Here is a 13,514-nt window from a genome sequence, read left to right on the forward strand (position 1 = left end):
GGGTAACGGGAACGCCCGGGCCACCCACCATTACTATCACCTTCATTGCCGTGGTTCCAGAGCATAGGTATTGTATCTTTATCCTTGGCTATTTTGCACTACATGCATGCTGTCAGTGGGGTCTATAATTTAAAGGGGAGTATGTACTGTATGCTATAAGGACTTAATTACCCTATTAACCCTCTTCATTTGGCTTCCTTGACCATGCTTCCAGGTCATATATATTATATTGCCTTTTATGGCACTTTTTACACCATATATTATAAAGTGCCTTAGCTTAAGCAGAACTTATTGTTCATCCTGTGCCACTGTTTAATGCCGGATTTTTATACTTGATTCCCACTTGTGCAATTTGTGATATCTATTTGTTATATTAATTTTGGTTATTACCTGCTATGTGAATTTTTAGTATATAGGTTGGGTAGGTGTTGGAGTTCCCCTAATAGGTATTTTGTGTATCGATTTATCATTATTTCAATTTTATATAATATTTTCAATAAATAATTTTTATCTATGGATCTCTTCGTTCAGCCTTTTGTTCACCACGTTTAGGCTATTGCGTTTTTTTAGCCTGAGTTTGGGTTGTTTGCACCTCATCATTGTAAAGCCGGGATCACACTGGCATATAACATGGCCCAATACTGTCCAATGTTTTATTGGATAGCACTTGCACCAGTGTTATACCTATGGGGCAGGGAGATCTGCGATTATTTGCTCATGGCGATTTGGTATGAGAAAACAATCACAGCATGCTTCGGATGCTATACGCTAGTGATCCTAGCTAGTGATTAAAGCACTGTGGAATATGTTGGCGCTACATAAATAAAATTATTATTATTATTCTAGCGTAAAGCCAAAGCTTTTTTATAGTGTGTGACATCCTCAAGACGGAACAGTTTCTTTGGTATATATTATAAGAGCTAACTTGCATACTTTCCTCCCATTGAGCATTGCATGTAAGACTCCATACTCATCTGTCCTCTTTAAGGAGAGCTATCACTAATAGTTATATCCAATTTTTGAGCCTACAATTCGAAAATTAAACACATTTATTTACCTTTATTAAAGGTACTTTACTAGAAGTCAAGGCTTGCTTTTATTACATGTAAGCCAAAGTCTTGACAGAATGATTACTTTCATTGCCCTGTCAGTAGATTTTTTTTTTTTTTTTTTTAATGTTTCATTTATTTTTGTTTAGGCTTCCACCTGGCTTCTTTGAAACTGGTGATCAGTCATGTGATAAAAAATCTCCGGTGAATGCTCCAATTGTTCGTCTCCTGCCAGGGAATTATGATGATGATGATGACGATGAGGAGGAAGATGGTGAAAATGTCTCAGCAGTCCAATCTTCTACACAGCAATCTGTGGAAATTCCACTACCCCCACCAACAACACAGGACAGCAGTCTTCCACCAGGTATTGCATAAACTAGCAGCCACATTCTTGAACATTACAATGAAAATGATAATGGAAGTAATATTACAGCTATCTTACCCCCCTTTCACAGTTTGTTATAAAAACAGTAAACCAATAGCATGTTCTAATGTGCTAATAGCACGAGATGGTGTTCTTGAATCCCCTTGCACTCCAGCTGTCACGACCAGAAGGGTACCAACAGATACCAACAACGGGATGGGAAACGAGGGAGGAAGGCCCTAATAGCAGGGAACCAGGGGTGAGGCACCTTCTAATTCAATCTGTGCTTATCCATAAGCTCCCCTAACGCCCTATGCAGGGCCTTCCCCCTACCGCCTTCACTTCCCTGGTCCCTAGCTGTCACCTCACTTAACCGTGGTTAGAGCACTGGCCGGCAAGGATGCTAGCCCACCACTGCAGATGGTACAACACAGGGGATAGTGACAAGCATAAGACAGGCAGGATAAATACAAAGGTTTCGTAGCTCCATGTAACGCTGCCAAGCTCCACACCACAGAGGACATGGAAACAGGACCCCAAACTCCAGATAAGTAGCAGATTCAGCCCTGACACCAGAGAGCTTCAACTCCACGGCTGGTATACATAGAATAACTATCACCAACAGTCAGCTGATTCATTATGTGACTATTTAAAGGATGGTGGGAGTGGTCACCACCCACATCAGCTGAACAAACAACTTGCAAGCTTGCAGCAAGGAAAACTGACATTAACCCTTGCTGGTATGACAGCAAAAAACGTTTAAATTTAAAGCAGAGCCAGAGCTGTCACAAATCCAAAAATGGATCATGACAGTAGCCCCCTTTCAACGAGGGGCCTCTGGACCCTTAACAACGGACCTCACCGGAAATAACGTATGGTGAGGATGCCTCAACCCACTAGAATTCACTTCCACAGTCACCTGATCCTCAGGTTTATGGCAAACGCAGCCCAAAGGAGACGGAAATAATGTAGGCTCCAGAGGCTCAATAAAACTCCAGAGCGACGACCTATGGAATACGCTCAGCACCTGCTTTACTGGGGGTAACTCCAGCTGGAAAGTTCCCGGACTGAGAATGGTCAACACCCAATATGGCCCAATCACCCTAGAACTCCAGGTCCCAGATGCATACTTCCACTTGATGTTTTTAGTGGACACCCTCATGTACTCATTCGCACACAGGTATGGACCTGAACATTTATTTCCACATGTATGTTTGCCAACAGACGGTAATTTCCCTCAGGAACAAACAGATGTCCCCCATGTCACCAAACTCATACCCTCGCTATACACAGAGGGAACTACCACTGTCCTCTGATCCTTCTCCCGAGAGGACACCCAGACTCAGGGTTTACTTGTGGTGAGAGTAGAATCCTGCCTTTATTCCCCAGTAGCACCTAATCTGCCTCCAAGGGAGAAGGGGTAGGTTTGAGAAGGACGGCAGAGACAGTAGCTCCCAGGCAAGTCTTTACAAGACTGGTCCCAACTCACCAATTCCCTAGACCACCAATTTATGACAGGATTGTGACTCTTCAGCCAGAGAAGGCCTAAAACGATGGGAGTTGGCATACCCTCCAAGACATTGCACGACAGGGACTCTTTATAAGGAGTTCCTATATGCAGGTTAATATGGTCTACAACTTGGGTCAGACTCCTCTGGCTGAAATAGACAGAGTCAATCGAATGAATGGAAATTGGTCTTGCAGTGTCCTACTGATCAGACCGTTGGTCTGAACAAAGCGAGAATCCACCAGATTGACCACAGCTCCACTATCCACAAGAACTGATACTGTCTCGGTCTCCCCACCAACCACCACTTCAGCAGAAATGGAAAACTGAGACAGGAAGTTGGAGGAAATGTACACACCCTGGTCGCCTCCCTCCATACAACCAGGGGAACGCGGCTTTGGTGATTAAGTACCAACTTTGGGGCAAGATGGGCAGACATTAATGTAAAGATCTGTAAGACCACAGTAGAAACATGCCCCCATCCCACGGCGAACCACTGGCAACCCAGTTTGAGAAGAGATTTCTCCCACCAACTTAGGTTTGTCCATCTGCACCTCCTCTCTTGAAAGAACAGGGTGTAGTTTCTGTATGTCTCTCCCTGAGGCGTCTATTCACCCTGAGAGGAGGGGCCATGGTGTCTTCCAACGACCCAGGAGTAGCATACTGCACCAGAGTATCCTGAAGCCTAGCTGACAGAGGCTGACAAATATGGCTGCTAAGAGCAGGGTTATTCCACTGCGTGTCGGTGGCCAATGTCCGAACCTTTGAGCAGTACTCCTCAGCTGTCCGGCAGGGAGAAGGCCCAGGATTTTGAATCATCCTTGAGAAGGTAGACTATAATCCCCAAACGCTGTTCCTCACTCCCTGAAGAACGAGGGGGAAGCCTGAAATGTAAATTACATGCCTCCTTAAAGACCAAAAATTTCTCTCTCCCTCCAGAGAACCTGTCAGGGAGAGATATCTTTGGTTCTGGATGATCCGAGACCATGAACCCAGACACCTGCTGAAGCTACTGTACCACCTGAGACTGCAGCTCCGTTAAATCATTCATGAGGGTCTGGATCCCAAACTCCACAGAAGCAGCAGAATCATTGCAGACACCAGAGAGCTGCAACTCCACAGCTGGTCTACATAGAATATCTCCATTACCATCAGTCAGCTAATGCGCCTTGTGACTGCTTAAAGGATGGTGAGAGTGGCCACCACCCACATTAGGTGACCTACTACTCAGCAGCTTGCAGCAAGGAAAACTGACATGAACCCTTTCTGGTACGAAAGCAAAAAACAAAGTTTAAATTAAAGCAGAGCCAGAGCTGTTTTGAATCCAAAAATGGATTGTGACTCCGGCATTGTCACTCTAGTGATTCCCTCCAGTCCTAGAAATTGACATCCTGTCCATTTCATGTGACTAGCACCGCCAATCATTGACTTCTCCCACTTAAAAATAAATAAATAAATAAAAAGAAAAATCCCAGTAATCTAAACTTTAGAAACACTTTTTGGGGATATTTTTAGACCAAAAAGCACGTATTTTCTGCAAAATTCAAGATAAATTCTGTAATTAAACTCTATTAAACATTTTAACATGTTCTTTTGGAGCCTGCATGTATTTTGCTGCATTACAGGCTGCGGAGACCTGTTCACTGTGAAATCAGTAACACAAGATCTCATTATGGCTTATATGATAATCCCTTTTTTTTTTTTGCAATCCTGCATGTTTATAAAGCAGACACCCCTTTTTTTTTTTTTTTTTGCATATGTTGTATTTGGTTGTAAATACGTCCGTCAGCAGGTTTGTCTTCAGGATTCCCGAAAGAGCTACAGACCAAGCCATTGGAAGTCTTGGACGAGATTCAGAACTCTTGTGTTTATGAGAAATAAATGCAGGCTATTTTTTTTTTTTTTTAATAAAGCCCAGTTACAAAATAGATTATTTTAGGAATTTATATCTAATTTCTGCCAGTGATTGTACAGTAGTGTGAAAGTGTTTGACGCCTTCCTGATGTCTTATTTTTTTGCATGTTTGCCACACTTACAGAAGTGTTCAAGATAATAGCAGTCCAATATGATTAACCAGATTAATCACTGTTTTTAGTATAGATTATATTACCACATGTCAAACAATTTACCAGTTGGTGCAGTAGATTCTAAGAAAACCAACAGACTCAGCATTCATGATCTGCAGGTTTATGAGTCTGTATACTGGGATAATTAATTGAAAGGGGGAGTGTTCAAAATAGTAGTAGAGTGGAGTTCAATTAGTGAGGTCAATCATTCTGAGAAGAAACATTTGTAAATCAGGTGGCCCTTTATTTAACGGTGAAGCCAGGACAATGTTGTACATACATTTCTCCTTGAAAGCCTGAGACATTGTTCAGAAGAACAGCGTAGTTTGATTATAAGTTTTACCCTCTCCAATTAACTTTTTAAAGAAGTGCAGACAATGATAGGCTGTTCAGCTAAAATGATCTCCAATGCTTTTAAAATGGAAAACACAAAAGAGAATAGTAAAACCAAAAACACTCAGTTTGAAAAAAATGTTGCAGTAATCCGCAAGTGCTAGTAAAAGATGTAAAAAACAGGGTATTTGGTTGATACGTTTTTTGCAAAAAATGTATACTAAGCTGCTCTACCAATCTTCACGGTATACCCTTATCAGAGCAGTCCTAACTAATGTATGCAATCCCTATCTGATGTATTTAAAAACCTGATCATCTGTATATAACCTGTGTGAACAGGGTTCAGAGAGGAAAAATCCATGTGTGCATACAGGGTAGAACAGCTTTTGTGCAGATAGCCCAAGAGGAGTGGTGGAACTCCCCAGTCTTGTAGACACAAGAGAACAATTATGGAAACAGGAACACATGGGCTACTTGCACAGTGAACAAGTCTGTATGATCATGTTCACACACCACCAAGAAACCTGAAGACACAAAAGAGAATAGTAAAACCAAAAACACTCAGTTTGAAAAAAATGTTGCAGTAATCCGCAAGTGCTAGTAAAAGATGTAAAAAACAGGGTATTTGGTTGATACGTTTTTTGCAAAAAATGTATACTAAGCTGCTCTACCAATCTTCACGGTATACCCTTATCAGAGCATCATATACAGATGATCAGGTTTTTAAATACATCAGATAGGGATTGCATACATTAGTTAGGACTGCTCTGATAAGGGTATACTGTGAAGATTGGTAGAGCAGCTTAGTATACATTTTTTGCAAAAAACGTATCAACCAAATACCCTGTTTTTTACATCTTTTACTAGCACTTGCGGATTACTGCAACATTTTTTTCAAACTGAGTGTTTTTGGTTTTACTATTCTCTTTTGTGTCTTCAGGTTTCTTGGTGGTGTGTGAACATGATCATACAGACTTGTTCACTGTGCAAGTAGCCCATGTGTTCCTGTTTTAAAATGGAAAGCCAAACCAGAGAGATGTGAATGAAAACAGAAGACTACCATTGGAATAGATGGAAGAATAGCCAGAATGGCAAAGGGTCAGCCAATGATCAGATCCAGGATGATCAGACAGTGTTCCAAAGAAAATATCAACTGGCCTAAAGAGAAATGCAGAAACATTTGTTCAAATTGTCCTTTTTGGGTCCAAGAGCTGCAGACAGTTTGTCAGATTACCCCCCCTCCCCCTCCCCCCAAACTCTACATTCAAGCCACAGTACACTCTGTAGACAATGAAGCCAGATTTAATGGGCATACACCTTCAACAAACTTAAACTTTTGTCTCATCAGTCCACAGAGTATTGTCCTAAGAGTCTTGGGGATCATCAAGATGTTTCCTGGCAAAACTGAGACTAGCCTTTATATTCTTATTGCTTAGCAGTGGATTTTATCTTGGAACTCTGCCATGCAGACCATTTTTGCCCCGTCTCTTTCTTATAGTAGTCATATGAACACTGCCCTGAAATGAGGCAAGTGAGGCCTGCAGGTCTTTGGTTGTTGTTGTGGGGTTTTTGTAACTTCTTGGATGAGTTTTTGCTGCGCTCTTGGGGTAATTTTGGTTGGCCAGCCACTCCTGGAGAGGTTCACCACTGTTCCATGATTTCGAAAATTGTGGATAATGGCTCTTACTCTGGTTCGCTGCAGTCCCAAAGCTTTAAAAATAGCTTTATAACTTTTTCCAGTCTGAGAGATGTCATTTACTGTGTTTCTCATTTGTTCCAGAATATCTTTGGATCGCAGTATTATGTCTAACTTTTGAGGAACTTTTGGTCTACTGCAGGCAGGTCCTATTTAAATGATTTTCTTGATTGAGAACAGGTGTGGCAGTAATTAGACCTGTTTGAGACTAGGGAAATTAAACTCAACTTCCCAAATATGTTATAAACCATTTAATTTATGTTTTAAGGAGGGGGGCGCAATCACTTTTTTCACACAGGGCCCTGTAGGTTTGGATTTATTTTTCTTACTCCAATTGCAAGGTGAAGAGATTTTTTTTTTAGTTCCATTACTGTGAACAGAGCAGTTCATGGCTACAGTGGGTGACCTTTCTACCCCTGACTGGTCTTAATCCAAGTAATCGCTAGAATAATACATAGAAACATGAGACATACTGCAAAAGAATAGGAGACTTATGTACATATATGCAAAGCTATATTTACATGTCTACACAGTCATGGTAAAACACTTGTAGTATAATGGCAGCAAAAGCAATTTGAATTCAGTGAGGTAGCTTAACGTTACATTATAGAATTACAGAAGGTGATGTGGTGGGAAAGTAGGAAGAGACAAGATGCTAAAGAATCCGAGAACTGCATCACAATGGATAAAATGTACACAAGTATCTAACAATAGGCAAAAAAATAGAAAAAAACCATAAGAAATGAAAGGATAATAACTGTACCGGTGGCTGATACTTTTGTGCCAGTCGCTTGGTACAAAAACATCCATTATGGGAAAAATGTTAGAGGGGGCTTGTAAGGGATTATATATGCAATAGAAAATATTATTATAAGGGATAGCATGATTTTACTAAGGATAGAAGTTGTCAAACTAACGTGATTTGTTTCTGTGAAGAGGAGCAGAATACAGGACACGGGTAGCTGCAGATGGCGGCCAATTCCTCAAAGCTTCTGTGTTACAGTTCTTGATAAAGAGCTTTGAAAAGTTGCTAAACTTTTTTGTGCAGTGAGTAATTGCTCATAAGTATTCAACTTTTCACATTTTCACACTAGTTTGAAGCTACTCCACCAAAATCGGTGTAATTTGAGGAGGAGCCGAGACGGGATGGCGTAACTATGCCCGCCTGTCAAATTCAAAACTGCTGGCTCTTTTTTATGCCAGAAATGCAACTCCAGTATCTGACTGGAGCAATATTTCTGGCAAGGCTTATGGAGGCGCAATGTACTGTGAAGGTACACTGAATTAAGTGGCATGTGCCTCTTAATGCATTTGGCTCATCGTACTAAAGTGAGTCCTTCATGAAAGGGGTTTTCCCATGAACAAAGTTAATGTTAATCAACACTTTAATCAAAAGATCTTTGAATAAAAATAGTTTCAAAATTGGATGTGTTAAAAAAAAAAAATGTTCCTGTGCTGAGATAATCTTATAAATTATAAATAAGTAAGAATGCAAGGTGTAAATAGAAATTACAAAACGCATAATTAGTTATAATAGAAAGGTGGAAGACGTATGATAGGTTATCAAAATCAAGGTCTTATACAAAAAAAGGCAATGGGTAATGAGAAATATGGGAGAAAAAAAGCATCCAAAAAATGTTAAGTGTGGTAAGTTGGTATGTGTGAAAAGAGAGTGTGATTTCCTTGAAGTTGGAGATTTTGAGAATAATGGCTCTGTCAGCGCGGAATAGTGGTGTGTGGAGACGTGAAGCTCACTCTGGCAGAACTGGAAGTTAAATTTTTCCTACTGGTTCATTTTTATCACTGTGATAAACACTATCACAGTGATCAAAATAAAAAAAATAGTAAATCAAACCGCCCCCCCCCCCCCCCCCCTTTATCACCCCCTTAGGTAAAAAATTTAAAAAAGTATTTATATTTTTCATTAGTTCATTAGGGTTGGGCTAAAGTTAGGGTTATGGTTGGGATTAGGGTTACGATTGTGTTGGGGTTAGGGTGGGAGTTAGAATTGGGGGTTTCCACTGTTTAGGTGCATCAAGAGGTCTCCAAACGCGACATGGCACCACCAAAGATTCTTGACAATTTTGCGTTCAAAAAGACAGCGTTCCCTCCCATCTGAGCCCTGCAATGCACCCAAATAATGGCTTTTCCCACTCAAGAGAAATTGCATAACTAATTTTGTGGTCAGTTTTCTCCCGATACCCTTGTGAAAAAAAAAAAAAATGGTTCTAAAGTAAATTTATTGTGAAAAAAGTTAAATGTTCATTCTCTCCTTCCATATTGCTTTAGTTATCATGAAGCACCTGAAGGGTTAATAAACTTCTTGAATGTGGTTATGATTAGCTTGAGGGGTGCAGTTTTTAAAATGGTGTCACTTTTGGATATTTTCTGTTATATTGACCCCCCAAAACTCACTTCAAATGTGAGATGGTCCCTAAAATAAAAAAAAGGTTTTGTAAATTTTGTTACACAAATGAGAAATCACTGGTCAAATTTTAACCCTTATAACGTCCAAACAAAAAAAGTTGTTTCCAAAATTGTGCTGATGTAAAGTTGACATGTGAGAAATGTTATTTATTAACTATTTTGCATGACGCCACTCTGATTTAAGGGTACAAAAATAAAAATTTTGAAAATTGCTAAATATTCGAAAATTTTGCCAGAATCAGTGAGTTTCGTTAAAGCGTTACAGAGCTATAACTTCATAAAGTGACAATAGTCAGAATTGTAAAAATTGGCTTGGTCCTTAACGTGCAAACCAGCCTTGGGGGTGAAGGAGTTAAAATGAAGTTTTATTCATGGGAAAGCTATGAAGGTGAAAAAAATTAAACATTAAAAATTGCAAAAGTTTCTAAATTTTTTCCAAATTTCCGGTTTTTTTTTTCAGAAATAAACAAAAAGCCTTATTGAAGAAATGTTACCACTAACGTGAAGTACAATATGTCACGAAAAAACAGGCTCAGAATAAGTGGGATACGTTGAAGCATTCCACAGTTATAACCTCATAAAGTGACAGTGGTCAGAATTGTTAAAATTGGCTTGGTTATTAAGGTCAATATTGGCTGGGTCACTAAGGGGTTAATCCTGGTTGTCTTAATATTTTGCCCTAATAACTCCTCTTCTGTTTTCAAAAGTGCACCATGTACCTCCACAGCTATGCAGCCATGCACCCCCACAACATGATGCTGCCACCACCGTGCTTCGTGTTCTTTGGCTTACAAGCCTCCCTCTTTTTCTTGTCTAGCAATGGTGCTTATAGCATGACCGTTCCATTTTTGCTCCATCAGATCAGAAGACTTTTCGGGCAATGTCGATATAGGACACGTTTTATTATTGATAGTGTGTACTTTGCACCAAAGTACATTGATATGGAGGTGACAGAACGTGTGTACTTCCTGAACGGTGTGATGTCTGTGTGGTCCCATGGTCTTTAAACTTGCAGTTATTGTTCCAAGGGTACCTTCAGATGTTTGGAAACTGCTCTCAAAGATGTTCCAGACTTGTGGAGGCCCAAGATTCTTTTTCTGATGTTTAGTTTTTATTTTCCCATTATTACAAGCAAGGGGTCTTGAAGGTAGGCCTTAAAATACTGCCACATGGACACCTCAATGAACTCAAAACAAGTCATAACTGCACTGCTTCTAAATCCTTGAAATTGTTGTCTGCAATTTTTCAAGCTGTTTCAAGCACAGACAACGTGGTGTATGTAAACCTCTGACCCACTGGAATTGCGATATAGTGAATTATAAATTACGGTACTTGCTCTTTGTAAACATTTGTTGGAAAAATATCTTGTTTCATGTACAAAGTTGACCTCCTGTATGATTTGCAAAAAAATAGTTAGTTGACCTAGAGTATGTGGAGGGGCTAAATATTTTTTTATAATGTTGTAATGACTTGAACCATAATGTATGTAAATCTCTCACTTCAACTGTAGTTATGTTGTTGTCCAGTTTACAGTGTAGCATGATGTGTCGTTTTTCTTTTTTCAGACTTCTTTGACAGCAAAACACCCATGGTTTCTCATTCTGGGTCTATTTTGAAGGCAGACATACAGGAAAAACCTGTTGAAAGGCAAGTTTTGTGTGATATATGAATTGTATAATCTATACATCATGTAAGATTATGCAAAAGCTATAACAATTCTATTTCTCAAAGGTATAATTTACTAAATGTGGTGGACCTCTGCTACTAAATTCAGGTTTTGCAGCCTTCTTTGCTCTGATGTGCCAATTAAAAAAAAAACTTACACCTGTCAACCCAGCCCTGATACTACTCCTTTTGACTTTGAACGTCTTTTCACTCTGCAATCATGTATTTGTCATGTTATAATAGATGCTCAGTCATTATTGGCAGGATTCTGAAAAGAAGAAAACTAGCTGACTTAATGTAACCTACTACTTTAATCGAAATACACTTAACATAATCATTTAACTAATAGCCACCCAGCACATTGCCCATGTTAAATTTCTTGCAGATTAGTATACCTTGAAATCAATAAATGCCTAATTTCCCACCTCTTTCAATCTTTGTGTCACCATTGACTACTGCAGTTATGATTTGCATGACAGCACGGCAAACATGGGCTTTGATCGGCGGTAAGATCATCACTGCTAGTCAGAGAGCTGTGGTTCCCACGCTGTCAGATGACAGTGTGAGCCAGCAGCTGTGACCGGCGGTAAAAAGGTTACCTCCGGTCACACGCGTCGGCAGATGAGTACTACTACTATCAGCTTCAGTGTACGCCTACTTTCATGGATAACAGCAAGAGCAGGTGCACCGCTGATGGGAGTATTTATCAGCAGCGCCTGTGCTATAAATAAATAAAAAATATTTTTCTATTTTTTGCAGGCAAAACTTGCAGCTGCGGGCTGTAACCCTCAGCTGGCAGCTTTATGTTGGCTGGTTATCAAGAATAGAGGGGTCCCACCGTGTTTTTGTTTAAATTATTTAAATTTAAAAAAAATGGCATGGGTCCCCTTTTTAGACAACTAGTCAATCTAAAGCAGACAGCTGGTATTCTCAGGCTGGTAAGGGGCAATGCATATGGCCCTCCCCCCAGCCTCAAAATAGCAGCCTACAGCGGCCCCAGAAAAGGCGCATCTTATTAGATGCGCCAGTTATGATACTTTGCCTGACTCTCTTCCCATTAGTCCTGGTGTGGTGCCAAGTGGGATAATTCTTGTGTGGTTGATGTCAGCTGTTTTATGGTTACTGACATCAAGCCCACAGGTTAGTGAGCAGTGCCGTGAGTGAGTTCACTGAGGTTCAGCTATGAACTTATGGCTGACAGCGTGGGAACCGCAGCTCTCTGACCAGCGGTAAAGATCTTACCGCCGATCAGAGCCAATGGTTTCTCTCATGATGTCATGCAGATGACATTGTGAGAAACACCCGATGTGTGAGGGGTGCCAAACTTGAACAGTAACATTTCCTGGAGAAGTCCGTGCCCGAACAGTAGGTATTCGTACGGACCCCAAACTTTATGGTTCGGGTTTGCCCATCTCTAGCCCTAACCACTTTTGTAATTCGCTTCATAATACACTTTTCCCTTCCCCATGACAGCACCTATACGTGACAGATGGTCCCAGCCCCCAGGAACAGGAAACCTGCAGAGGAGATAAAATATGGGGGCAGCACCTCTCTCCTCAGTTTGTTTGGTTTCCTGTTCCTGCGGGGAGCCTGCGATGCCGGAGGGATCTCTCTGGGGCCGTGCCAGTCTGGAGACCGAGGTCCGCGGCGGGAACAGCTGATCGGCGCAGAGGGGAGCGATGTGTGGCATTACTCACGGGCGCATGGCTGTGAAAGGCATCTGTCCTGCTGCAGGCTCCCCGGCGTCTGCTCCTGGCCGGAGGCCGGGCCGGGATAGGGGGCGTGCCCATCACTAAGCTGGCGCCGAGGTGAATGGGGCGACTTCCGGTTGAGACTGGAAGTGACGTCGCACGCCGGGGGAACGGTGTGCTGGCACTTAGAAAGAAAGCTATGGCCAAACAGAAAAGCAAAGTGTGCACTCTGTGATAAAGCACTCCCTAGAACTTATGAAAAGCGAATTTGCCGGTCATAAATAGATAAAACCGTGGCCGAGGAATCCTCATCATTGCTCCAAAACATAAAAGCTATTGTTATGGATGAAGTTAAAATAAAATCACAGTAAAAGAGCAAATGAAACAGCGTGAGTTACATAGCTCTCAGAATCCACCCCCTCGACCTGCCCAAACCTCTGACGTTGAATCAGAAGGTGAACCGGGGTAATTACCACCTGGTGATGACTCTGATTTAGACTCTTCAGACGAAGAGTATGGTCGGCCGTATGTATTATCTGAAGATGTGGGGAAACTACTAAAACTAGTTAGATCCACTTTGGGGGGTCAAAACACCAAAGAACATAAAACAACCCAAGACTCTGTGTTCAGTAATCTAGAGGGAAAAAAGCAGAGAGTTTTTCCTTTCCACGAGAATGTATTAAATCTAATTAAAAAGAGTGGAAAAAAGCAAA

General features: G+C 41.0%; 1 protein-coding gene across 2 annotated transcripts in view; it reads left to right on the top strand.

Moving 5' to 3' along the window:
• The window catches only part of ZNF830 (zinc finger protein 830), a 216,267-nt gene that overhangs the window by 142,908 nt on the left and 59,845 nt on the right, over positions 1–13,514 (top strand). For both annotated transcript variants that reach the window (XM_069730476.1, XM_069730477.1), the window contains exons 5-6: positions 1,199–1,416; positions 11,011–11,092. In XM_069730476.1, coding sequence (XP_069586577.1) covers positions 1,199–1,416; positions 11,011–11,092 — 300 coding nt within the window. The remainder of the gene's footprint in view (positions 1–1,198; positions 1,417–11,010; positions 11,093–13,514) is intronic.

Source organism: Ranitomeya imitator, chromosome 6 (assembly GCF_032444005.1).
Source record: "Ranitomeya imitator isolate aRanImi1 chromosome 6, aRanImi1.pri, whole genome shotgun sequence".
NCBI lineage: Eukaryota > Metazoa > Chordata > Amphibia > Anura > Dendrobatidae > Ranitomeya > Ranitomeya imitator.